Source organism: Peromyscus leucopus, chromosome X, assembly GCF_004664715.2.
Source record: "Peromyscus leucopus breed LL Stock chromosome X, UCI_PerLeu_2.1, whole genome shotgun sequence".
NCBI classification, from domain to species: domain Eukaryota; kingdom Metazoa; phylum Chordata; class Mammalia; order Rodentia; family Cricetidae; genus Peromyscus; species Peromyscus leucopus.
Window position 1 is genome coordinate 89,123,411 of NC_051083.1, and position 25,598 is coordinate 89,149,008.

The 25,598-nt window shown below is 42.0% G+C and overlaps 2 protein-coding genes across 2 annotated transcripts in view; both read left to right on the plus strand.

The window, feature by feature from the left end:
- Positions 1–5,710: 5,710 nt before the first annotated feature.
- The window catches only part of Bhlhb9 (basic helix-loop-helix family member b9), a 36,939-nt gene continuing 17,051 nt past the window's right edge, over positions 5,711–25,598 (plus strand). Inside the window, exons 1-4 of the mRNA XM_028858229.1 lie at positions 5,711–5,738; positions 6,004–6,062; positions 10,330–10,428; positions 11,282–11,367. The gene's annotated coding sequence lies outside the window, so the exon portion shown is untranslated. The remainder of the gene's footprint in view (positions 5,739–6,003; positions 6,063–10,329; positions 10,429–11,281; positions 11,368–25,598) is intronic.
- On the plus strand, positions 6,056–9,171 carry Gprasp2 (G protein-coupled receptor associated sorting protein 2). The gene is given in 2 exon segments (XM_028858227.2): positions 6,056–6,703; positions 6,706–9,171. Coding segments are annotated over 2 exon segments (2,496 nt in total). The 5' UTR covers positions 6,056–6,324; the 3' UTR covers positions 8,823–9,171.

Genomic DNA, 25,598 nt, shown 5'->3' on the forward strand with positions numbered 1-25,598 from the left:
TATTTGGTTTTACACTAGGTCCCTGGCCTATCTAGTCTCACGTTCTTGACAACCAAGCAGTCTCAGGTATAGGTTCCATCTCCCAGGGTGGGGGCTTAAATCCCATCAGATACTGACTGGTTACTCCCACAAGCTTTGTGCCACTGTTGCCATTGGTTCATCTTATAGACAGGACATGCATTGTGGATTGAAGGGCCTGTATGCCTTTCTCCTTTGGTAGTGTGCAGAGCAATTTCCAGTAGCATGAACACTAGTCAGTAGGGGTGAAGGCTCTGTGTAGGCACAGGCTCAACTTCTCCATGGTCAATGAGTTGTGTAGATATTGTCTTCAGCAACAGGGCCTTCCCAACATTTTGCGGAGAGCAACAACTAGCCTTGGCAATAGCCTGTGTCGTTTGGGGGTTACTTTTTCCTTAACATATAAACAATGTGAGTAAAATATCTGTTCACAAATAAATACTGATATGGAAATACAGAAAACCTCACGATGAAAACAGGGTTCTCCTTTCATATCAGTGATTGTTTGCCAAAAAAAAAAAAAAGGTAGTAGTCTCCAAGTTGAGCTTCAAGGACCATCACAAAAATATTTCTTCTTTAGGACAAAGAGAGAAAAGAGATAGGGGTAGTAGTAGCAGTGTTGAGAAATGATTGCAACACAGATTTTCCTAGAGACAGAAAGGCAGTGAAAGATAGTGAGTGTAGGACTTGCCAGGATGGGAAAAGAGGTGCTTAATACTGTTATAACAAATTACAGCGACTCTCTCAGTATCCACAGCAGAGTGCTTCTAGAATCCCCTCGGGCCAAAGCGTGGGGAAACTCAAGGTGCTTGCACACAACACCACAAAATTTCCATATAACGTATGCACTTTTCCCAATATACCTTCGCCTGCTTTGGATTGCTTAAAATACTAAAACAAGGGGCTAGAGAGATTGCTCAGCTGTTAAGAGCCCTTACTACCCTTGAAGACCTGAGTTTGATTCCCAGATATTGGCCCACAAACATCTGTAACTCCAGTTACAAGGAATCCCATGCTCCTTTTGACCCCTTCAGGGACGAAGCACTCATGTGGTGCACAGACATGCTTGTACGCAAAAACAGCTATGTACATAAAATGATAAATTGTTTGCGTTAAAAGGCTTAAAATACTGAATACTATAAATAGACTGTGAAACTCATTAAACTCCATTGCTTGGAGAATGTTAGCAAGAAAAAGTTTGCTTAGCACAGGAACATATTTTGGAAAAAAATTCCCATCCAGGGTTCCTTGAACATACAGAGGTGGGATAGGGGCTAGACAGAGGCAACTGTACTACAAATGTAGTAGCTTAAGATAATGCATATTTATTATTTTACACTTATGGAGGTTAAAAATTACTTTAAAAGGTGACCGAGGCAAAGGTGTTCTGAAGGTTCCTTTCCTGGTACATCACTATGGGAGAATCTTTGGTTTTCTGCCCAGCTTCTGGAGACAGATTGTGGCTACTGTATTCCTTCCATCTTCAAAGCTAACAATGGACTTTCCAGCTCCTCTTTCCCTATGCTGCTTTCTTCAAACACAGAACCTTATGCCACACCTAAGTACTCTTGCAGTTATATTGGGAGAATAATCCAGCACAATTGTGTGTTGACTGCTGCAATTAATAACCATAGTTCCACCTGCAACTTCAATTCTCCTTGGTCAAATAACTTATATTCACGTATCCTGGGTATGGACTTGGGGTTGTTATTTTGCTAAACACTGAGTAGGTGCTTAAATGAATTTCTAAATGGGCAAGGCCAACTGCTTCAGTGTGGGCTTCAAGTCACTGCTGATTTTCCCACAAAGCAAGCACAGATAAGAGAGGACGAAGAGCAGAGGGAATTTTGTGGGTGAGGCAAAAGGAGAGATTCAAAATCAGCCAGGAGTGGGTCTTAAGGGAAAAGATGCATGGAGGGTCCTTTCCCTGACACATACAGTGAACCTAGGCAGTTAGCTAGGGCTGAGATCCAAGCTAGTTAATCCCTCCTGCGTTCGCCAGCTGTCAAATATGAAGGCTTGGACATGACTGGCAAGAGAAGATTTCAGAGAACCATTTGGCAAGGAAAACTGAACAGGCCCAAACTGGGTCCCAACACTTGGCTGTGGGACAGCTGAGAGGCAGGCCTCTATGACACCCTGCATATACTGACAGGGAAAGAGCATTGTGGGTCGGGCAATAAATAGCCAAAGGTATTGCTGCTTAGATCTCTCTCTCTCTCTCTCTCTCTCTCTCTCTCTCTCTCTCTCTCTCTCTCTCTCTCTCTCTCTCTCTCTCTCTCTCTCTCTCTCTCTCTCTCTCTCCCTCTCTTTCCTTCCCTCCTTTCCTCTCTGCCTCTGTCTCCCCTTTGGAATAGGGGCAGTGGTGGGGGATGTAATGGAAGGCCCCATTTCAGAAATGCCCTCCTCCTCTTCATGGTTGCATGAACCAGTGAAAGAAAACATGGGAGAAACAACAGGAACCTACTGGCTGGCTGTTGCTAGGTCACCTGTCCCCTCTCAGGCTGCAGTACTGACAGTACCCCTCCCCTTCCATTGGCGTCAAAAAAGGGCGGAAAATGGGAGGGGGAGTAGAGAGGGGGCACTAGGATGAGTAGGCACTGTCCAGCCTCGTTCTGAGGTGCAGATGTACCAAAGGGCCCACTCAGTATCCATCCGCTGCTCCCTCCTGCTCCCCAACTCCAGACACCCCCCTTCATATAGTCCGTCCCCCCCCAAACCCAAAGCCCTCCTAGACCCCAGCTCTCAGCCATCCCCCACACTGTAGTGGCTCCAGAAAAGTGGTGGTGGTCTCCGGTTAGGGCCAACAGGGGTCTGCAGAAGCCCACGGGCGCGACCCACCCCTCCGAGTGGAGGGGGCTGCCTCCGGCCCCGCCCCCTCGGAGTCGGAACTAGGGTGGGCCCGGGAGGGGGCGTCGAGCCCAGTGCGCCATATCCCTCCGCCCCTTCCCGACACCCTCGAGGCGAGCTGCTCCTGCCGCATCCTGCGCAGCAGCCCCTGCCCGTTTGGTGCAGAGGCGTGGGGGCGGGACGCGGCTCTGCCATTGCACTCGCGCGCAAAGCGGCGGCCAGAGCACAGGGAGAGGAGCTGCGGAGGACGGAGCACAGGCAGGAGCAGACGGGGACGCGGGGCAGCCCGGGGACCTGGGCCGTGCGCCTGGCCAGGCAAGTGGGGGTGTGTCGGGGGCTGGGGCGGCCGCGCACTGCGGACCACCGCCCGGCCCTGACAGTGCAGTGGAGGCCAGCGGGTCGTGGGGCTCCCTGGAGTGGTGGCGGATCCCGGAGACCCTAGGCGGTGAGGAGGAAGCGGGAGCCCGGGTCGGGCCGCAGGCACAGGGGTGGGGGGAGGGCGGCTGGGTGTGATGGTCTGGAGTCAGGCGCACCAGACAGCTTGGCAGCCTCCCTTCAGGTGTCAATCTGGACCGTGGAAAAGATTATGGGATAGGCAGCTGCAGGAGAAATGGCGGTTCGGGAATTGGGAGGGGGTCGCCGGGAGCCCACGGGTGTGTGTATGTGGGGGGCGGGGTGCAAGGCGGATGTCCAGTTCTGGGGCCAGATCAGCTGGTGGGTGGTGAGTCGCCTTGGCTACTAGGGCTCTGATCTGTTTCCGGAGAGGGGCCCTTGTACCCTGCGCCCTGGGTGCTGTCCCTTCCAACAGGCTCCTGCTTGATGGCAAAGTCTCCTCTCTGCGCGGTAGGTCTGGCGTATTCTGACAGGCCACAGTGAGCATCTGTAGACCAGAGGCTTGAGGAAAGAGGAACAGGAAAATGACCTGGATTTCTGGAGGTGTGTGGCAATGGGAGTGGGCGCCAGACAGTGATTGGAGATGTGAAAAGGGTGGGGGTGACAGACCAGAACAGGTGGGGTATCCATTAGTGTCTCCTAATCTCATTTCTCACAGCCTTTCAGGTATTTTCCCCAATGCCCTTCCCCTCCCTCCCAAATTTGGGGTCTGAAAAGATGGTTTGGGGATGATGACGGAGTCATAAATCCAAGGACCACTTCAGAACCTGCCTTCTAGAATGTGCTGCGCCCTTCCCCCATTTTTTTGCTGCGCAAGGCGAGGAAATGTGGCCACCTAGAGGCGCATCCTCAGAATTGCAGAAGGACTAATAAGTATGACATCAAGAAGTGGGTGTTACCACAGAAACCCTGCAGCCAGGCAAAATGGAACTAGAATGTTCCAGCAGTAGGACCCTAAATGCTGAAAGACACATTGTCTGGTTCTTATCCTTGGTGGCGTTCTTCTCAGCTGGATCAGCTGCTGCCATCATTTTCTGATTGTCTTTCATTTTCATCTTTTTGTCCACAGGCCTGCTTTAAGGCTGGTAGTTCTTCAAGAAAGAAAGAAGACATCAAGGAGACTGTCTCAGATCTCTGGAGGTTGGTGAGGATCAGGGGCAGTGCAGGAGCCAGGTACTGAGGAGACAAACGAAGATTGCTGTAACCCAAGAGGGTGCATGATGTCTTTACTGCCCCCTAAATTTGCCTAGAGATGATGGCATCATTTCTAGATTGTCTTACATTTTCATTTCTTTGTTCACAGGCCTGCTTTAAGGCTGGTAGTTCTGCAAGGAAGGAAAGAAGACATCGAGGAGACTGTCTCAGATCTCTGGAGGTTGGTGAGGATCAGGGGCAGTGCAGGAGCCAGGTACTGAGGAGACCAATGCAGACTGCTGTAACCCAAGAGGGTGCATGATGTCTTTACTGCCCCCTAAATTTTCCTAGAGATGATGGCATCATTTCTAGATTGTCTTACATTTTCATTTCTTTGTTCACAGGCCTGCTTTAAGGCTGGTAGTTCTTTGAGCAAGCAAGAAGACATCTAGGAGACTGTCTCAGGTCTCTCAGGTTGGTGAGACCCAGGGGCAGTGCAGGAGCCAGGTACTGAGGAGACCAATGCAGACTGCTGTAACCCAAGAGGGTGCATGATGTCTTTACTGCCCCCTAAATTTGCCTAGAGATGATGGCATCATTTCTAGATTGTCTTACATTTTCATTTCTTTGTTCACAGGCCTGCTTTAAGGCTGGTAGTTCTTTGAGCAAGCAAGAAGACATCTAGGAGACTGTCTCAGGTCTCTCAGGTTGGTGAGACCCAGGGCAGTGCAGGAGCCAGGTACTGAGGAGACCAATGCAGACTGCTGTAACCCAAGAGGGTGCATGATGTCTTTACTGCCCCCTAAATTTGCCTAGAGTTGCTGGCATCATTTCTAGATTGTCTTACATTTTCATTTCTTTGTTCACAGGCCTGCTTTAAGGCTGGTAGTTCTTTGAGCAAGCAAGAAGACATCTAGGAGACTGTCTCAGGTCTCTCAGGTTGGTGAGACCCAGGGGCAGTGCAGGAGCCAGGTACTGAGGAGACCAATGCAGACTGCTGTAACCCAAGAGGGTGCATGATGTCTTTACTGCCCCCTAAATTTGCTCACTGCCACAGCATCCTTTATTTCCTTTCAGAGATACTAGGAATGTTGAGGTAGATGTAAGTTAGTGTGTGATCCATAAGACAAGACCTGAGAGCTGAGACCAGGGAACATAAACTTTAGATAGAAAGCAGGTGTGGTTTTGTTATTGTCTGTTTGGGCTCAGAGATGTGTGCCTATATACCAAGCATTGAGACTCCATTTTCTTTTATGCGTTTGTAGGACTCCCTGCCCTTATCTGTTGGTCTTAACACCACCTGAACATAGAAAAGAGGAGGGACTCGCACCACATCGGTGAAGGTTGGTATGGGAGAGGGTTCACTTTTAGAGGGGGGTATCACCCAAGAGTGACTACTGTGAGATTTGGGGGCTCCCCGCTGTGTTCATTTCTAGCGTGTGTCCTGTTTCCTCAACCCCGTCCCTGTTTTCCAGCAGGCAAAGGGAACACTGAGGTTTTCTCATAGCTGAGCTGTTCCGCTCGCATCCTGCACCAGTGTCTCTGTGTAAGTTTCAACAGGAGGCAACAGGGTTGTAGAGACTGATTTCCTCTTTTTTCTCTTCCTAGATCAGCTGCAGTGGCTGCTTGGTGGTGCCGGGGTTGCTGCTGACCAGCGCAGTCAACAGGTCTGCACCCACCTAGGACCTGTCCATCCTCCTCTGGCTTGGTTTCGCCTCTTCTGCACTGTATCTGTGTTATTGACTGAGATTGTGCTTGGGTAGGAATCTTATTGGTGCCAGATTGGTGGTTTATCCCTGCTATTCACTCTATCTCTTGGATCATCCAAAGATCAGTGTGTGAAGATACAGTACTTTGGCAGATCTATTGTTGAGACTGAGGCTTTGGTAGGCATTCTTAATTGAGCCTTCTCTCTCTCTGATTTTTACCATGACTGGGGCAGAAGTTGAGACTGGGTCTCAGGCCAAACCTGATAAGAAGCCTCAGGAAGAGGTTATGGGTGGGGCTGATCGAGAAAGTGAAGTCCCTATGGTGGTCAGACCCAAAGTCAGGCCCCAGGCTCCCGCAACAAGTGGAGCACGGCCCAAAACTGAATCGAAATCTTCATCTCGGGCAAGGCCTAAAACTGAGCCCCATTCAGGGTCTGGAACAAGACCTAAAAATGGTGCCCAGGCACTGCCTGGAGCAAGACCTAGATCTGAGGCCCAGGTAATGACTGGGGCCAGGCCCAAAACTGATACCAGGGCAGTAGGTGGTGCTCGCCCTAAGACTGAGGCCAAGCCAATCCCGGGAGCAAGGCCTAAGGATGATGCCAAGCATGGGCCCAGAGAGAGGCAATGTCACGGGCTGGGAGAGCACCATTATCTAATGCTGTCACATGGCCATTGGTCAATGCTGAGTCTGACTCTTCATCAGTTACTAAATCTAAGAGTCTGTCCATGGATAGAGAACTGGTCAATATGAACAGGGAATCCTTTCCTGGGACCCAGGGTCAGGCTGGAATCCAGCCCTGGTTTGGACCAGGAGAGGGGGCTAATTCGGGTTCTTGGTGCTATCCCAGGCCCAGAGCCAGGGAGGAGACTTCTAATGAGTCTGGGTTTTGGTCAGCAGATGAAACCTCTACAATGTCTTCTTTCTGGACTGGAGAGGAGACCAATATCAGATCATGGCCAAGGGAAGAGGCAAATACTAGGTCCAGGCACAGGGCTAAACATCAGACTAATGCCAGGTCCAGGCCCAGGTCCAAACAAGAGCCCTATATTGATTCTTGGTCTGGGTCTGAGGATGAGGCGGGGAACCCATTCTGCTTTTGGGCTGGAGAAAACACCAATGACTTGTTTAGGCCCAGAGGCAGGGAAGAGGCAAACGTGAGACCTAAGATCAGGACAAAGAGGGAGGACTATTTTGAATCTGAATCTGAAGATGAGTTCTATAAAGAGTCCTGGTTTTTGCCTGGGGAAGAAGCTAATAGATTCAGGCGCAGAGACAAGGAAGAGTCTAATAACATCTTAAAAAACAGGAACCAAAACGATGTTGAAAACAGTGACAGGGCCAAACAAGAATCCAGGTTTGAGGAGGAAGTGATTATTGGGTCCTGGTTCTGGGCAGAACAAGAGACTGGTTTGGAGGCTGGAGCTTCAGCAATCTGTGAATCTGAACCAGGGGCTGAAGAGGGAGCCATTGGTGGATCTTTGTTCTGGACCGAAGAAAAGCCCACTTTGGGGGCTGCGGCCAGAGATGAGGTCAGGCCCGAGCCTGAAGAAGAGGCCATATTTGGGTCCTGGTTCTGGGATAGAGATGAGGCCTGCTTTGACCTAAATCCCACCCCTGTGTACAAGGCTAAGAGCAGGTTCAGAAATTCAGCTGAGGAGCTTAATGTAGCATCTAGGCCCAAAACCTGGGATGAAGTTACTGTTGAATTCAAACCTGGTATTTGCCGTGGGCTTGGCTTCCCCTTTAGAATCCCGGAAGGGGATTCTGAAAACACTGAGGCAAAAGCCAAGAATGCGGAGCTTGGTGCAGAAGGGGAAGAGCAGGAATCTGGGCCTCAGCCTGATCTGCCTGAACCCGAGTTCCCATTTCAGTATGATCCCTCTTACCGATCAGTCCAGGAAATAAGAGCACATCTTAAGGCCAAGGAAAGTGCAGACCCTGCAAATTGGTCTTGCACCTGCATCCAGTGTGAGCTTAAAATTGGCTCTGCAGAGTTTGAAGAGCTCCTTCTGCTAATGGACAAAATTCGTGATCCTTTTATCCACGAAATATCTAAAATTGCAATGGGTATGAGAACTGCTTCTCAGTTTACCCGAGATTTCATTCGAGATTCTGGTGTGGTCTCACTTATTGAAACCCTGATGAATTATCCTTCCTCCCGAGTTAGGACTAACTTTTTGGAGAATATGATCCACATGGCTCCACCTTATCCGAATCTAAACATGATTGAGACATTTATATGCCAAGTGTGTGAGGAAACCCTTGCACATGGTGTGAATTCGCTTGAGCAGCTAACTGGAATAAGGATGCTTAGACACCTCACTATAACTACTGATTATCACACACTGATTGCCAATTATGTGTCTGGGTTTCTCAACTTACTGACCACAGGCAATGCAAGAACAAAGTTTCATGTTCTGAAAATGCTGTTGAACTTGTCTGAGAATCCTATGGTGGCAAAGAAACTATTCAGTGCCAAAGCTCTGTCAATATTTGTGGGTCTCTTCAACATAGAGGAGACAAACGATAACATTCAGATTGTTATCAAAATGTTTCAGAATATCAGTAATATTGTAAAAAGTGGAGCAATGTCTTTAATCGATGACGATTTCAGTCTTGAGCCGCTTGTTTCTGCATTCCATGAGTTTGAAGAGCTGGCTAAACGGCTGCAAATCCAAATAGACAATCAAAATGATCCCGAGGAGGGACAGTGAAGGCAGTGTGATTAATCACCTGCCACTGATCGGCCTTATGTTCCCAAAGAGCCCCAAATAGTGCTTCGGTGTTCCCAGTCTGGTTCTGTGTTGTAACTTATATTTTTAGTGCTAATGTTAAACTTGTCAAACTCTTGTTGTGAGCTGCATCATTTGTGGATGCCAAAATGAATATCAGAACTGAAAACACATTTGTTGCTATTTGTCTTACTGTCCAGATTGTGGTATTTTTAGTGTTGAGCTCCCAGTGAACCAAGTCATATGAGTAAGCTATCCTGCTATGTGTTCTTTAAACATGTGGTTCTCTACTTGAGTCTGTGTTTTCAATAAAGTTCAATGTTGAAATTGCCATAAATGACCCTTCTTCACTTTCAAAACCAGGTGCAGATACATCATACACATTCCAAAATAAATGAGTAGTATTAGAACAAACACATGCTTACTAGAAAATCCTATTTTAGGAAGGGAGATTACTGTGGGCTTTGGCACTCAAGAAATGCTTCAAAGAAGTGGGACCTAGAAAGTCACTGAACAGTAAGCATTCTTGGAAATGAACCATGGTGATGTGGAGAAAAGTGTATGGTAGGAAAATCTGTTCCAGTAACATGGGTGAAATAAGTGAGAGGAGATTAGAAAGTAATACATTTGGAAAATTAGGATAAGGTAAGTTTTGAGGAACTGCATAATCCAAATAGTTAACAGTTCCAAGTATAGGTTTTGCTTCAATACTACCTAAAGGGTGAATGAAAAGGACTCTAACTCAGTGGTTCTCAATCTATGGATTGTGACCCCTTCGACAAACTGCTGTAGCCAAAAAAATACTTACAATTTATAACAGTAGCAAAATTATAGTTGTGAAGTAGCAACAGAAATAACTTTCTGGTTGTAGGTCACCACAACATGAGGAAATATATTAAAGGGTCACAGCATTAGGAAGGTTGAGGACCACTGTGTCTAATTAAATGGGCTCAGAAGTAATATTTCTTGTATGATGATAGTCCAAGGAAAGTATTAACTATCGAAATAACTATGTATGGATTAACTTATTGACATGAAACAACATTAGTAATTTTATAGAGAAGAATTGGGCATCATATTTGAAAAATTAGCTATTACTTTAAAATTTGTGTATAAATAAAATGTCAGCTCATTGTGACTAAAGCAGCTTCATATAGTCCTTATCTGAATTAAAATATACAAAGTTAAATTCTTAGAGACAGGCATTTAAGAAACACAAAATTTAGCATAACAAACAAAATACGTTGATATGTTCCCATCTAATGTGACTCTGGTTGTAGACGGGCATGGTGGGAAAGGGTATGTTTGTATAAATGATGAGCCTAAAGTGTTAAAAACAAGTTAGAGATAAAGTGATTTAGAAAAGATACAGACTAATGAGAATCCAGAACCAAGATTACTAAGTTTGTATTAGGCTGTTGATGGTACAAAAAATGAAATTTCTCATGTAATTATTACACTCAAACAATCATGACATTTCCTTTTTTAGGTGGCAACAAAATTCTGCAACTAGACAGTGGGGATGGTTGCAGCACCCTTGAGAATTTACTTATGTCACTGAATTGTACACTTTAAACTGATTAAAATGGTAAGTCTTTATGCCCTGCATATTTTGCCACAACCAAAAAGTCACAGGCTACAACAAGCCTTCATATGGGAGTATTTCACAAGTCAGGAAATAGAAAAATTGTGGGAAACGGGAAAGATTTCGTCATTTTTAGATGGGAGATAAATATTTATTTTCTTTGGTCTGAGAATGCTATGTATTTTCAAACAGATAAAATTGTGACCTGTATTAATAAAATGGGAGCATGGTGCAAGAATTTTACCAACCCAATGAACAACTGCTAAGATCAAAAAACAGTCAAAGGGGATAGATGTGTATTCCATATACACAATATAAAGTTAAAAATTATATATCAGGGAATCAAATGATAGGATAATATCACAGAATTATATAAAAGCTGATTACCATCTTACATGCAATACCTTGGAACATTTAATGTTATCCATACTATTGGACAAATCTTTTTCTATATCTAGTAAGCATAATATCTACAAATGAATATCAGGCCTAATCAAGGATTAAAAAGTAACTCAGTCAATAGAATATGGAGTCCCATGGTGTACTGAAATAGTATCTAGTAACCTGTGTTGATTTTGCCTGAACATTGTAGAATGTACCTGGCAGTGAAACATTTTCCCATTTGATTTTAGTATATGAAATTTAGAAACAGGACAAAGTGGCAATTTAGTCTCCCTTTACAAACCACAAACCTTAATAGGAATAGTCTTCATGGTAGGAACTAGAATTTAAAAGTTCATTTTATTGATATATTTCAAGGTTTTCTGTGTATGGTCTCACATGTTTGAACATTATACAAATTACTGCTAAAGAATCATTTCATGACCCAACTCCTCAGGGAACCTTTTTCTTTTAGGCCAAGCACTCTTAGAGAGCAAGCCCCCAGGCTTCAGGCTGGAAGCTTTGACTACTAATCCAGCTAGCCTTCTGACCATTTTCAAGGTAAGGCTGTTCAGGTTCTTCTGGTAAGGAGCTCAACTCCAGAGGCCGGATATTGTTCTGTTCCTTGTGCTTCAGAGCTACTACAGATGCTCTGTAGTCTTGCTGGTCTGATGTGGAGTTGTCTATGTGTATGTTTATGTGGAGATGAGGCTTTTGCTTGGACACAGAGAGAGGTATGTTTACTGTCACGGAGAAGGACAGGAAAGGCATATACCTGACAATTGGGATAGGCTAGAGCAAGGGCCAAGAGGTTAAGGTGGTTGAGCTGGTGTCCATGCTGTGTTAGCTTGAAAGCCATTTTTTATGTGTCCAGAATGATAGTATGGATTGGATGGAAGAAATAAGCCCGCAGTCAGTCAAAGGTATGTTTGCCAGGTCAGGAGCTCAAGAAGCTGGTACAAGTCATCCTGGAGGATGGATTCCTGTGGAGAAACAGCAGTTACTACTGAAGTATGTGGGAGCTGAGAAATGGCATCCTTTGGGTGGTAGTGATTCAGACTAGATGATAGTGCTTGAAATGCCTCAGACCATCTCACTCTCCTGTTTTCTGAATACCATTTCATTCCATCTCTAGGCTCCTACCCCATGCTATATCTGTATCTCCTCTCTCTCCCTGTGTGTGTGGGCAGGGGAGGTGATGAGCTTACCGGTAGAATTGGCTTTAGGAACCCAGAGGGGGAAACAGTGCAGTAACAGGGGTTATACTGCCACTCTGCTTCCCATGATGTGGCCTCTTCTCTTATTGTCTACTTTCTGTCTGAGTTCCTTAATGGCAGCATCCAGCCACTGGAGATGTCTCAGGGCAGCTAACAGTTGTGGAGAGGAAAAGAGCAAACATGGTATCTGCCTTTTCCTCCAGGGTTCCAGGTGACCAGGGATAGACTAGAGAAAAATCTAGGGATGAAGATAGGAGTGAAAGGGAGACAATCTAGGTGCTTTTTGCTTTTCCATGGGATTTCTCTTTGGGATTCTCTAATCTTCTTAACCTCTAAAAGTTTAAGTCCTGGATCTCAGTCCCAGGCAGCAGCTCCTTCCTATTTAGAAAAACACGCTGCTAACTCTTGTGAGACTCCCTTTCTCTGCTGTCCTGCATCTGAGATACTTGTCTTTGGGGGTCCTATACAAATTACTTCCTAAAAAACCTCATAGGTTTTATTCTGTACACTATTTTCTATCTTCCTTGTATTTTGCTCCTTGTTCATTTCTGAGGATGCGTTCCTTTGTTTCCATCCTAGACAGCAGCCAGTTGGTACATTCCTGTGTTTTCTGAGTACTCCTCCACATTCTCTGAGTACCAAGCTAAAAAAAAAAAAGTTTCTCGGTTCGCATGACAATAAATGTGTGTGTGCTTTAAAAAAAAAAAAAAAAAAAAAAAAAAACAAGTAGTTTTTCCAGTTCTCTGAAAACACTATGTACATGGCCTACAATTTCATTCCAGTACAATGCTAACTAAAGCTAGTAAAGGCTGCACGGTTTAAAGGCTCAGTGTCACAAGATTGCCTCCACTGTCCGATTACAATCACACATGCTGAATCTTTGGGTTACTAACACTTCTCTCTGACTTGGCTACTAGTCACTGGTTTCTACAACCATTTTCATGTTGAGAAATATGTCACAAATACTCAAAAGAAGCCATGGAAACCCTTTTATCTTTCCTTTCTTTCTTCCTTCCTTCCTTCCTTCCTTTCTTTCCTTCCTTCCTCCCTCCCTCCCTCCCTCCCTTCTTTCTTTCTTTCTTTCTTTTTTTGATTTTTTGGTTTTTTGAGACAGGGTTTCTCTGTGTAGTTTTGGTGTCTGTCCTGGATCTCACTCTGTAGACCAGGCTGGCCTCAAACTCACAGAGATCCGCCTGGCTCTGCCTCCCGAGTGCTGGGATTTAAGGTGTACGCCACTGCCACCCGGTGACATGGAAGCTCTTTAATGTTACTAGTTTATAATAAAATATCCTAAGTCTGTGAGTGACATGGTAGATGAGGTGGTACTCGGGGTAGTGTCTAGAAGGGTAGAAGATAGAGGAGATGCTGTCCCCAAGGAGTTGCTGTGCCCTACCATTCAAGTACATGAGTGCATTCACCAATCAGGAAACGTTCAGTTTCTATTAATTAAAATCATTAAAGCAGTTCAGTTATATAGACTAGATTAATTAAATAACTGACCTCTGGTGATTAACTCAATCTCCAATTCCCATTGCTGTCCCTGAGAATTAGGGGATGTGGCTTGAAGTTCCAGCTGGCTCGAAGTTCCAGCTCTCTAAGCATATCTTGTTTGTTTGTTTGTTTTTGTTTTTGCTGGTGACCAGCCCTATCTTAATGCTACCTAGGAGTCACCATCATCTCATCAACATGCAAGTTTGAATACTTGAAAGATTCCAAGGCTCTTTTACTCTTAGAATCTCATTTATTATGGAGCAAGGAACTAAGGCCAAGTTAAAACATGCTCATATTGTATCTGTTACTGAGGAAACTAAGACTTTATGAGTTCGGTGCCAGGAGCTAAGGCTGAAGATCCCTGCCTCCTCTCTTTATTTTTGACAGATCATAGTTGTCCATATTTAGAGGGTACACTGTGATAATTCAGTATATGTATACAATGTGTCACGCCAAAATCAGAATAATTAACATTCCGATCTGCCCAAGCATTTGTTGTTATTCTCTGCCTTCTGTTCAGCAGAATTCTTGTAATACTAGTGTTCATTCAGTGTTGAGGTTTTCCTCTCAAGACCTGTTTTTCCTTGTCCATGTCAATGTGTTCTTCTTAGAGAAGATTGCAAGCATGGTGTGGCCTAGTAAGGACTATCTGATCTCCATCCCTGGTTCTTGACACAGAGCTTAAAAAGCCTTGAAATTTCCTGACATATAAGAGTAATAAGATGTCTTTGTTGTGCTGTAGGATGTGGACAGTCACCAGAAGGAAACATCCTATTATTAGAAGTTTGGAATTTGGGGCTATCTCAAGGTCCAAGGAGGAAAGTGGGACCAAGTATTTAATTCAATCACAGTGACACTCAATAATGCTCATATAATGAATCCCTTCCCAAATACTTTAGTTTGTTAGGGAGTTTGCTTATTGGACTTGCTATACAAATATGAGAATTTGAGTCGATATTCCTAACATCCATGTAAAAAGCAGGGTATGTATGGTGGCACACACTTGTAAACCCAGAGCTGAGAGGCTGAAAGCAGGAGGCCAAGACAGAAGGAACCCCAAGGCTTTCTGGCCAATCAGTTTAGCCAATTGGTGAGTCGCAGTTTTAGTGAGATATCATCTCTCCAGAAATAAGGTGGAGAGCAATAGAGGAAGATTCTCCATGCTGACCTATTGTCAAACATACTTGAAAATGATACATGCAAACATACTTACCATAACCCCCCCACACACACACACACTAAAAGTAAATTAAAAATTCTTCTTTTCAAGGCTAAGTAGAGATCACTGGTTCATAAATATACTGTTATGTAGGAAAGGGAGATACACCCTGACTCCATATGGAGTGGGCATAAAAGCTGTGGTTAAAACCCTTCCACACCTTGTCCTATGTGAATTATTCCAGCAAATTATGAAACCCAATGTTGGAACCTCTACATTTATAACTTGTCAGTAGGAAGTATGGATGACTCTGAGATTTATGACCAGCATCTATCTCATTGAGTGATGGTGATCAATTTGGTGACTGTGCTTTTCAATATCTGGGGTCTGACTCCAACTCTAGGTGATTGATTTTGAAGAGTTGATGTAAGAACAACTGTATCCCTATCTACAGTTTTAGAAGGCACTTCCAATAAAGCCAACATTTGATCCTATATACCTCAGATTAAGTTACAATGAAGGAAGAGCCTACCTGTATAGTATACATAACATTACAGTATATGACTTTGTGCCATTCACTTAGAATTTGGGTAATTTCTAAAGTTATTAATCTTATATTTTATCAACATACATTCAGTCTGGAAATCTTGTCACTGTTATATTAGTGTTTGTGGAACTTAAAATTTTAGACTGGCAGGTTATGTCTAGGTTCCATAGCTACTGCCAAGCAAATATTTAACCCATTCATGCCTGTCAAATTTTTAATTACAGCTACATAACAGATGTGTGTATGCACATAAGTGCATGTGCTAATAGGGAAAAATAACAATCATGATTTTTAAATCACTCCTTAGGTATTTGGAGAGGGCAGGATAATCTCCCAAGTTTTTTCCAGTTATGAACATTTTTAAACTTTTAATCTCTAGTCCTATTTTTTTTTGAGGCAGGGTTTCTCTGTGTAGCTTTGCGCCTTTCCTGGAACTCGCTTTGGAGACCAGGCTGGCCTCGAACTCACAGAGATCCGCCTGCCTCTGCCTCCCGAGTTCTGGGAATAAAGGCGTGCGCCACCACCGCCCGGCTAAAGGAAGGTTTGAACTTTTTTTTTTTTAAGATTTATTTATTATGTAAGAGTGTTCTGCCTGCATGTATGCCTGCAGGCCAGAGGAGAGTGCCAGAACTCACTACAGATGGTTATAAGCCATCATGTGGTTACTGGGAATTGAACTCAGAACCTTTGGAAGAGCAGCCAGTGCTCTTAACCTCTGAGCCATCTCTCCAGCCTCTAGTCCTATCTTTTAACTTGGAAGATAGTGTTACAATTTGGAAATTGAAAGGTTGAGCTTTAAGAAAGGCTGGTGAACCTTAAAAACCTTGATATAAAATTAGTTGATATTTTATAAATGAGATCTCACTGAAGATTGTTCTTTTGAAATTGATGCAGAGTCAAGGACTGTCACCTGTGCTGCAAGAAGACACACATTTCTTTTTTTTTTGTTTTGTGTTGTTTTTCTTTATTTCACTTATTTCATTCATAACTAGAAAGATGACAAATCTCCTTTGATGATAACATTTTAGGGCAGGTAATATCTGAACTGGTCCTGATGTTACATAAAATAGCCTATAATATTTATCCAAAAGGGTGAGAGAAGATAACTATATGAATGATGAGATTTTTATTCTTATCTAAGGGGAAGGATTTGATGGAGACATCTCATTTAGGGCTAAGTGTTCCAAGGTTTCTCACTCTGCATAATGTTGGGTTGTGGGTCTCTGTATTTGTCTTCATCTATTGTAGGACGAAGCTTCTCTGATGATGGCTGAGCAAGGCACTGTTTTATGAGTATAGCAGAATGTCATTAGGAGTCATTTTATCACTATATTTTTTCTTGTTTTGGACTAGTATTATTTGGTTTTGCCCTATGTCCCTGGGCTATCTAGTCTCTGGTTCTTGGTCATCCAAGTAATTTCAGGTATGCGTTCCATCTTGTGGAGTAGGCCTTAGGTCAAATCACTTATTGCTTGGTTACTCCCACAGACTTTGTGACACCATTGCCCTAGCATATCTTGAAGGCAGGACACCATTGTAGATTAGAGGGTTTGTAGCTGGCTTGGTGTTTATGTTTCTCTTTTGATAGCATGCAGAGTACCTTCCTGTATCAAAGACCAGCTTGACATCTCCAGGTTCATAAGTTGTGTAGCTATTGTCTTCAGCAATGGGGCCTTGCTGTCAGGTTGTGGAGAGCAACCTATAGTCTTGGCAACAGCCTTTGTTTAGGGATATCCATGGTGACCGTTTGGATAACTCAATTAGATATAACCCAATTCCAGTACTGGAAGCTTTGTTTGGTGACAAAAGATGGCCAGTTGGGACTCTGTCCTCCCCATGATTTGGCAATTTCATTTAGATCACCTTCATATATGTATATATTTCCAGGAAGTTTACTGTATTAGGTTTCCATACTACCCCTTAAATGCCCTTTCATTTTAGCTCTTTTCCTGCATTCCCTCCCACAACCCTCTGTATCTTCCCTGTCCCTACTTGATCTTCCCAGTCCTTCCCCCACTTTCATCCATATCTAGCTATTCTATTTCCCTTTTATAAAGAGAGATATCTGTTCCTTCTACTCCATTACTCTATACCTACCCTCTGTAGTTCTATGGATAAAGATTCTCAAATATGGCCCACTAACTCAACTAAGCAGGGCTCACATGGACTCACAGAGACTAAAACAGCAAGCATGGGGCCTGCATGGATCTACACCAGGTCCTCTGTGTATATGTTACGGTTGTGTAGCTTGGTCTTCTTGTGGGACTCATAGCAGTGGGAGTGGATGTGTCTCTGAGTCTTTTGCCTGCTCTTGGGACTCTTTTCCTTCTATTGAGTTGCTTTCCCCAGTCTTATTATGAGGGTTTTTACTTTGTCTTATTGTATCTTGTTTTGTCCAGTTTGACTGTTGTCTCTTAGAGGCCTGCTGTTTTCTGAAGAGGAAACAGAAGGGGAGTGGATCTGGGGGAAAGCAGAGAAGGTAGGGAGCTGGGAAGAGCAGAGAGAAGAGAAACTGTGGTTGGGATATATTGTATCAGAGAAGAATCTATTATCAATAATAAAAAAGATTCTGCATATGAATGAGATCATTTTTTCTGTGCTTTGTTTTTCTTAATATAGTGGGTACTATGTTCTTTGAAGGTGTTATAATAGAATTTCATCATTTTAAACACTGAATATTATTTCTTTCTGTACATATGATATTTTCCTTATCCAGTTATCCATTGATGGACATATACTTTGATATGTTGTATTAGCTCTTGTAAATAATACTACTCAATAAATAATTAACAGATTTAGATGTATACCAGAGGTGGGATTGTTGGGTCACATGGTATTTTCTTAAGCTACCCTTTTCACATAATTAATAACACTTATTTGTAGCTAGAGTTTTCTCCAGTCCTGCCTGGCCCTTGGTCAGGACAAATCTCTCTCACCTGCCAGTCCTGCAGCCGCTTAAACCCAACCGCAAAACACACAGAGACTTATATTGCTTACAAACTGTATGGCCGCAGCAGGCTTCTTGTTATCTAGTTCTTATATCTTAAATTAACCCATATCTATTAGTCTACAAGTTGCCACATGGCTCATGGTGGCTGGAAGCATTTCTCTGACCCAGCCTTCCACTTCCCAGAATTCTCCTCTCTCCCTGTCCCGCTTGTACTTCCTGCCTGGCTACTGGCCAATCAGTGTTTTATTTATTAACCAACCAGAGCAACACATTTAACATACAGGACATCCCACAGCACTTATTATCTTTTTTCATTTTGATAATAGCCATTCTGACTAGAATCATGATGTGCTGGTTGATTTTTGTCAACTTGACACAAGCATTGACATATTTGGGGAGAGGAAACTCTTTTGAGAAAAATACCTCCAATAGATTGCCTGTAGATCATTTTCATGGTTAGTGACTGATATAGTCTATTTTAATCTATTTTAAGTTGATTTTGTTTTGTATATTGCAAGAAATGAGGATCTAGTTTCCTTTTTTTTTTTTTTTAATTTTTCTGCAGGTGGGTATCTGATTTTCCCAGCACCCAAATTGAAAAGATTGTCATTTCTTTTTTTTTTGAGAAGAAATTTTAATTGCATTTTTTTAGTGTGTGTGTGTGTGTGTGTGTGTGTGTGTGTGTGTGTGTGTGTGTGTGTATGCGTGCACACACACATACAAATATATAAATACATCTCACTGGTTATGTTTTTGTTTGTTGTGTGTATATGGCTTCAGGGCTGACCACTTTTTATTGGACAGTCAATTACTTAGCTCATCTCAGGGAGAGGCTAATTCTCCCTCTCTCAGTAGTCATCATCATGTCTGTAGTTCCTTGTACCATGATGTGATCCTGTGAGATTTTCCCCCAATCTGCCCTACCTAGCATGTCTGTTGATATTGCTTCACTCTGTTGATTGTTTCCTTATGAGTTTTCCACTTCTCAATTGTTAGCCTTAATCCCTTGGCAAATGGAGTCCTGTTCAGAAAGTCTCTTTCTCACTTAAATCTTGTAGGAGACTGCCTGTATTTTCTTCTAGCAGTTTTAGCATTTCAGGTTTCAGATTGAGGTCTTTCATTCACTTGGAGGTAATTTTTGTGCAAGGTAACAGATATGGGTCTAATTTTATTTTCTACCTGTGCACATCCAGTTTTCCCTGCATCATTTGTTGAAGATGACAGATTTTCTTTAGTGTACATTTTATTGCCTCTTTGTCAAATATCAGGTAGCTGTAGGTTTAGTACTCATGTTTGGGTCTTCTGTTTTGTTTTATTGCTTTACAACTCTGTTTTTTTTGCCCATATCATGTTGTGTTTATTGCTACAGCTCTATATTATATCTTGAAGTCTGGAATAGCAATCTCTCCAATACTGTTCTTTTTGTTCAAGATTGTTTTGGCTATCCAGAGTCTTTTGTGATTCAATATAAATTTTAGCATGGATTTTTTTCTATTTCAGTGAAGACTGAGATGGGGATTGTTACTGGAATTGCATTGACTTTTAAATGCCTTTCATTTGAATGTTCATTTTCACATTTTCTCCCCTCCCTGTTCTCCCCTCTTGCTAGTTTTCTTCCTTTTCCCAGTCTCACTTCCACTTTTATATATCATATATAAAAATGACTTTATCAGCACTTGGTCATCATTGATGTTAGGTAGCATGACTCTATTGCAGCCCTAACTCCTGGTGACTTTTTTATGTAGGGAGCAAACCTGCATTTTGACCTAGGCTCTAGTTTGACATTTGAGGTTAGGGAATGCACCCCGTACTTCAGCCCAGCTGTGGTACACCATTTGATATTAGGGCCTGTGCCCATAGTCAGGTCCCAACTCCCCATTACCATTTGAGGTTTGGTGGCCCCCATTTGAGGCATTATGTGCCTCCACCCCACATCATCCTATGAGGTCACAGGGTCATTCAAGAATCTGACCCCAAAACCAGTCTTTACCCAGTGCTTCCTTATTTATGTAATACCCAAGGTCAATGTAGCAACCTATGGCTGGTCCCTCACCATCCATGCTTCCCCATTCCGTATCCTATTATCTTCATATCCTTCAAAGCATACAAGCTATCCTACTTTACAGTCTCTAGCACTCAACCCCCCAAGAGATGAGATGGCTTTACATTATGCAAATGCAAATCTTTGCTTTTTTCTTTGCAGTGTACCTTTAAACATAACTCTCATATATTCCCCCTATGTGTTTTTAATTCGTTTCTATCATTGTTCCTAAGTATGTCCCCTTCCTTTGTATCCTGACAAGCAATCTAATACTAATCACTAATCCCACTATGATTTCTTTCTTCTTTCCCTGAGGTTTCTCCACTCATATCCACAATAACTAATATACTACTACAAATTATTGGTGTAATATATATGTGTAATATATATATACATACACTATTATATATATATTACTACACACTGTTGGTGTCCCTTTATATTCCCAATTAAGACTTAATAAAGAACCCTTTTGTAGTCAACTGATTCTCAATGTTCATGGTTCATTTTCTACTGGTCAGTGAATATAGTTATAAAAAATCCTCAAGGCATAGTGGCGGTCTGAGGATACAACCTGGTTCCCTGAATAGCAGTCTAAAAGAGGAAACATCACCTCAACCCTACTACAATCTAGTCTCTCCTGAACACTTCAGACACTTCCACTAAAAATAAAAGGTGACCTGAATTAAGCAACAACAAAATGCTCTGCTCTAATGCTGACCAATGCTCTAATCCCAGATGGGCAGGTCTCAGTGCAAAAACTCAAGACAACTGGTCTCCTCCAAAAATAACTAATCCTACAGTAATGGCTCTAGTGAAAATAATCTAAACAAAAATTCCAGACACACAGTTTAAAGAGGCAATAAGAAATATTTTCAAACAACTCAATGAGGAAACTAAATATATTCCAAGAGAACATAAACAAATAGCTAGATGAGAAGAGGAAATCAATTTGGGATATAGATATAAAATTCAATAAAGAGATAGAAATGCTGAAGAAAAAACTAAACTGGATTGATGTTAGAAATGAAAAATATAGTAGGGCAAATGTGAGGATCTGGAAGAGGTGGAGATGAGAAACAGGGGTGGTGGTGGTAGATATGATCTAAATACACTGCATTCATGTATGAAATTATCAAATAATAAGTAAAATTTAAAAGCTCAATAGAGAGCCTAATGAATATAATGGGTCATAAGAAGAATAGAATTGTGGGGGTGAAGATACAGTAGTGGGGTTGGAATTAGGCTCAGTCAAAGTCAGTGATATATGAATGGAACATGCAAGATCTCTAGGATACCATGAAAAGACAAAAGTTATTAATTATAGGCATACAAGAAGGAGAAGAATTTCAAGTCAAAGAAACAAGAGATATTCTCAGTAAAATCATAGAAGTTAATCCCCCAAATCTAGAGAAAGATGCCCATCCCGATACAAAAGTTTTATAGAATGCCAAATAGATAGGACCAGAAAGAAAATACCCATGCCATATCTAAATCCCTATGCCATAGCTGAAAAATTAAATACACAGAACAAAGTAAGTGTATTGAAAGCTACAAGAGAGAAGATCCAAGTCACATATAAAGACAGGCCCATAAGATTAAATGCTGAATTTTCAATGGAAACCTTAAAAGCCAGAAGGGCTTGGAAAGATGTATTTCAATCTCTGAAAAATCAGAACTGCCAATCTATTCCTGGCAAAACTGTCTACTGTAATTGATGGAGAAAGAAAAATTTCTGTGAAAGTGCAGGCTAAAGGATTTTATGACCACCAAGCCAGCCCTGTAGAGGATACTCAAAAGAATATTTCTGAATTAAGAGGAAAATAAACACACCTAAAATGCTACAGAGAAGCTAGTAAACAGATTAAGAAATGGTTTAACAAAAGATGACTGACTAGAGAGACGGCTCGGCAGGTAAGGGCATGTAGTTCTCTCCCAAAGGACTGGGATTCAGTTCCCAGCACCCGAATCAGGTGGCTCACAACTATCTCTAACTCCAGATTCAGGGGATCCTATGCATTTTCTGGCTTTTGAAGGCACAAGACCACATAGAGGCATACATATACACAAATTAAAAAATATGAAACACCCAAAACTTCAAAATTAACAAAATGACAGGAATCAATATATACCTTTAAATAATGACTGAATATTAATGGTCCTAATTCATTCCATCAAAAGACACAGGCTAGCAAATTGTGTTACAAAATAAGATCTGCTTGTCCTGGCAGTGGCTGCAGTGTCTCTCCCTCCTTCTTCCTGTTTCCCCAATTCTCCTTTCTCCTTGTCCTGCCTATACTTCCTGTCTGGTCACTGGCCATCAGTGTTTTATTTATATAGAGCGATATCCACAGCAGGAAGCCTCCAGGTCAGATACAGCTCAGTTCCTCCAAGTCCTGTTTGAAGTGTGTGGTGTCTTCAGAAATGGGGTTTTATCTTCAGGTTCAGGGCAATTGCAATAGCCTCTGTTGCTTGGGAATCTCATGAACCCCCCTGACTAACAACTCGAAGGAAAGTTTTCCATGCCTAGCAGTGGGGTTTTTGTTAGATGGTCTATGGTTTTTTAGGGGAAGCCTTATCCCTCCCAACTGTCATAACTGCATGCAAACTGTGTGTGTACACTTAAATATTACACATATATTGAGTAAATATATATCCTTAGTGTTATTTATCTCTTACTTCCTCTCCCTCTGTATTGCCCTCCCTCCCTTCTCCCCAGTTAAAGCCCCCTCATTTTTCCCATTTACCCATTCATATTACCTGAGCCTACCCCTCTCTCTAGAGTACCCCTCCCCATGGTCCCTTTTCACTTTCCTGGTTTCTGCAGTTACTCCAGGTTATATATTGATGTCTAAAGATGCTGAGTTAGGATCCCTAAATAAGAGACAACATGTGCTGTTTGTCTTTCTTTGTCTGAGTAACCTCACCCAATTGAATATTTTCTAGTTCCATCTACTTATCTACGAATTTTATGATTTCATTTTTCTATATAGATGACTAGAATTCCATTGTGTATGTGTGCCATATTTTCTACTTCTACCAGTTTCAGTGTTTCTGGTTTTACTTTGGAGACTTTTGTCCATTTGGAGTTTATGTTTGTGCAGGTTGAAAAATATGGTTCTATTTTATTTCTTCTACATATGGACATCTAATGTCCCTAGTACTGTTTGTTGCTGTCTTTCCTCCAGGGTATATATTGGTATCTTTGTGAAATATCAGAGGACTATAGTTACATATACTCGTTTGACACTTTTATTCTATTCCACTGATCTCTATCTGTTTTATGCTAGTATCAGGATGTTTTTATAGCTCTGTAACCTGTCTTCAAATGTAGCATGGTAATCTTTACAGCATTGTTCTTTTTGCTCAGGACTGCTTTTGCTATCCAGGGTCTTTTGCAGTTGTATATAAATTTTAGATTTTTTTTTTCTATTTCTGTGAAGAATGTTGATGGGAATTTTGATTTGGGGTTGCATGAATATGTAAATTGCTTTTGGTAGGATAGTCATGCTCACAGTATTAATTCTACAAATTCATGAACAGGGGAGGTTTTTTCATCCTCTCATGGCCTTTTCAATCTCTTTCTTCAAATATTTAAAGTTTTCAATGTAGCCGTCTTCTACCCCTTGTTTAGGACTCTTTTTTAAAGTCAATTTTGAGTGGCAAGTTTCTATGCTCTCTTTCTCATCACATTTGTTATTGGCATATAGAAAAGCTACTGAATTTTAAAGTTTATTTTGTAATCTGCCCACATTTCTGAAGTGTTGATCATTTCTAAAGTTTTCTGGTAGAATTTTTGTTATATCATGTATTAGAACATATCATCTGCAAATAGGGATGATATTTTCCTATTTGTATGTCTTTAATTTCCTTCTGTTGTCTTATGGCTCCAGCCAATGCTGCTTTGTAGCTGGAGTTTTCTCCAGTCTTGCCCAGGCCCGCAGCCACTCAGACTCAAATAAACACACAGAGGCTTATATTAATTAAAACTGTATGGCTTAAAGGCTCAGACTTGTTAGCTAGATCTTACATCTTAAATTTTTATAAATTTTTATAAATCTATACCTTGCCTGCCACATGGCTCATGGCTTACAGGTATCTTTATGTCTTGTTTTTTAAGGTGGTGGCTGGCAGCGTCTCTCTGTTTTTTGTTTGTTTGTTTGTTTGTTTGTTTTTTTAGTTAGACTGTCCCACCTATACTATACTTCCTGTCTGGCTACTGGTCAATCAGCATTTTATTTATCAACCTGCTTCATTCACTGTATTGAAAAGGAGTGATGATAATGGACAGCCATGTCTCACTTCTGATTTTAATGGGATTTCTTTGAGTTTTTTTTCATTAAGGATAAATGTTGGCTTTGGGTTTGTTGTATCTGGCCCATTTGTATGTTTTATTTCATTTAATGACTTATGTTCAAAATATTGAACCATCCTTGCATCTCTGAGATAAAGCCAATTTGATCTTGGTAGATGAACTTTTTAATATATTTTTCTAATCAATTTGCAAGTATTTTATTGAGGATTTTTGTATATATGTTCATCAAGGATATTGCCTTTAGCATTGTTGTTATGTCTTTACTGGATTTAGTATTATACTAATACTGACTTTATAGAAGGAACTTTGAAAAATACCTTCTATTCCTAATTTTTTGAATAATTTAAGAAGTATTAATCTTGCAGTGAGTCCCTTTGGCCTGGATTTTGTTTTGTTTGTTTGTTTTGAGTTTCTTTGTTTTTGTTTTTTGGAAGGCATTTAAATTACTGTTTCAATTTTCTCATTCCTTGTGTCTGTTTAAGTTCTCTCTTTTTTAGACTTTTTTTTAAATCGATTCTAAACAAGCTAACTAACATACAAAAAGAAAAGGGAAAAAAGTCTGGGCATGGAAGCTGTAGTGTGACACTGTAAGTCACATAGTATATGCTTTAGTCCAAATATCTTTACTTAACTGTTTGTTGCAATGAGTCATTGGTCTGGTTCAAAATCTCTGGCTTCTACTATATCCTCCATACTGGGCCCTCATTGGGACTCCTCTTTGATATCCTGTCGTTTACCTGTGTTGTGAAGATCCTACAGCTTTGGATCTGCAGGTCCGGCCCCTTCACCTACTCCAGCAGTTCATAGATGAGATGGATGTTGGGGTGGGCCAACTCATAGCCCTGGTTCTGGGCCTAGGTGGTAGCTGGGTTGGTCAGCCTGCCAGCTTTCCCTCATCATCACCACCAGTGCAAGCTCTCCACCATTGCCCCAGATAGCTGACCCACTGTAACAGACAGCAAGGAGAAGGGCCAGTTCTCCTTCTCTCATGCTCTGGGGGCTGGCTCACCCACACCCATACCACCAGGGCCAGCTCTACTGTTTTGCCCAGGCAAAGTGAAGGGCTGCTGTA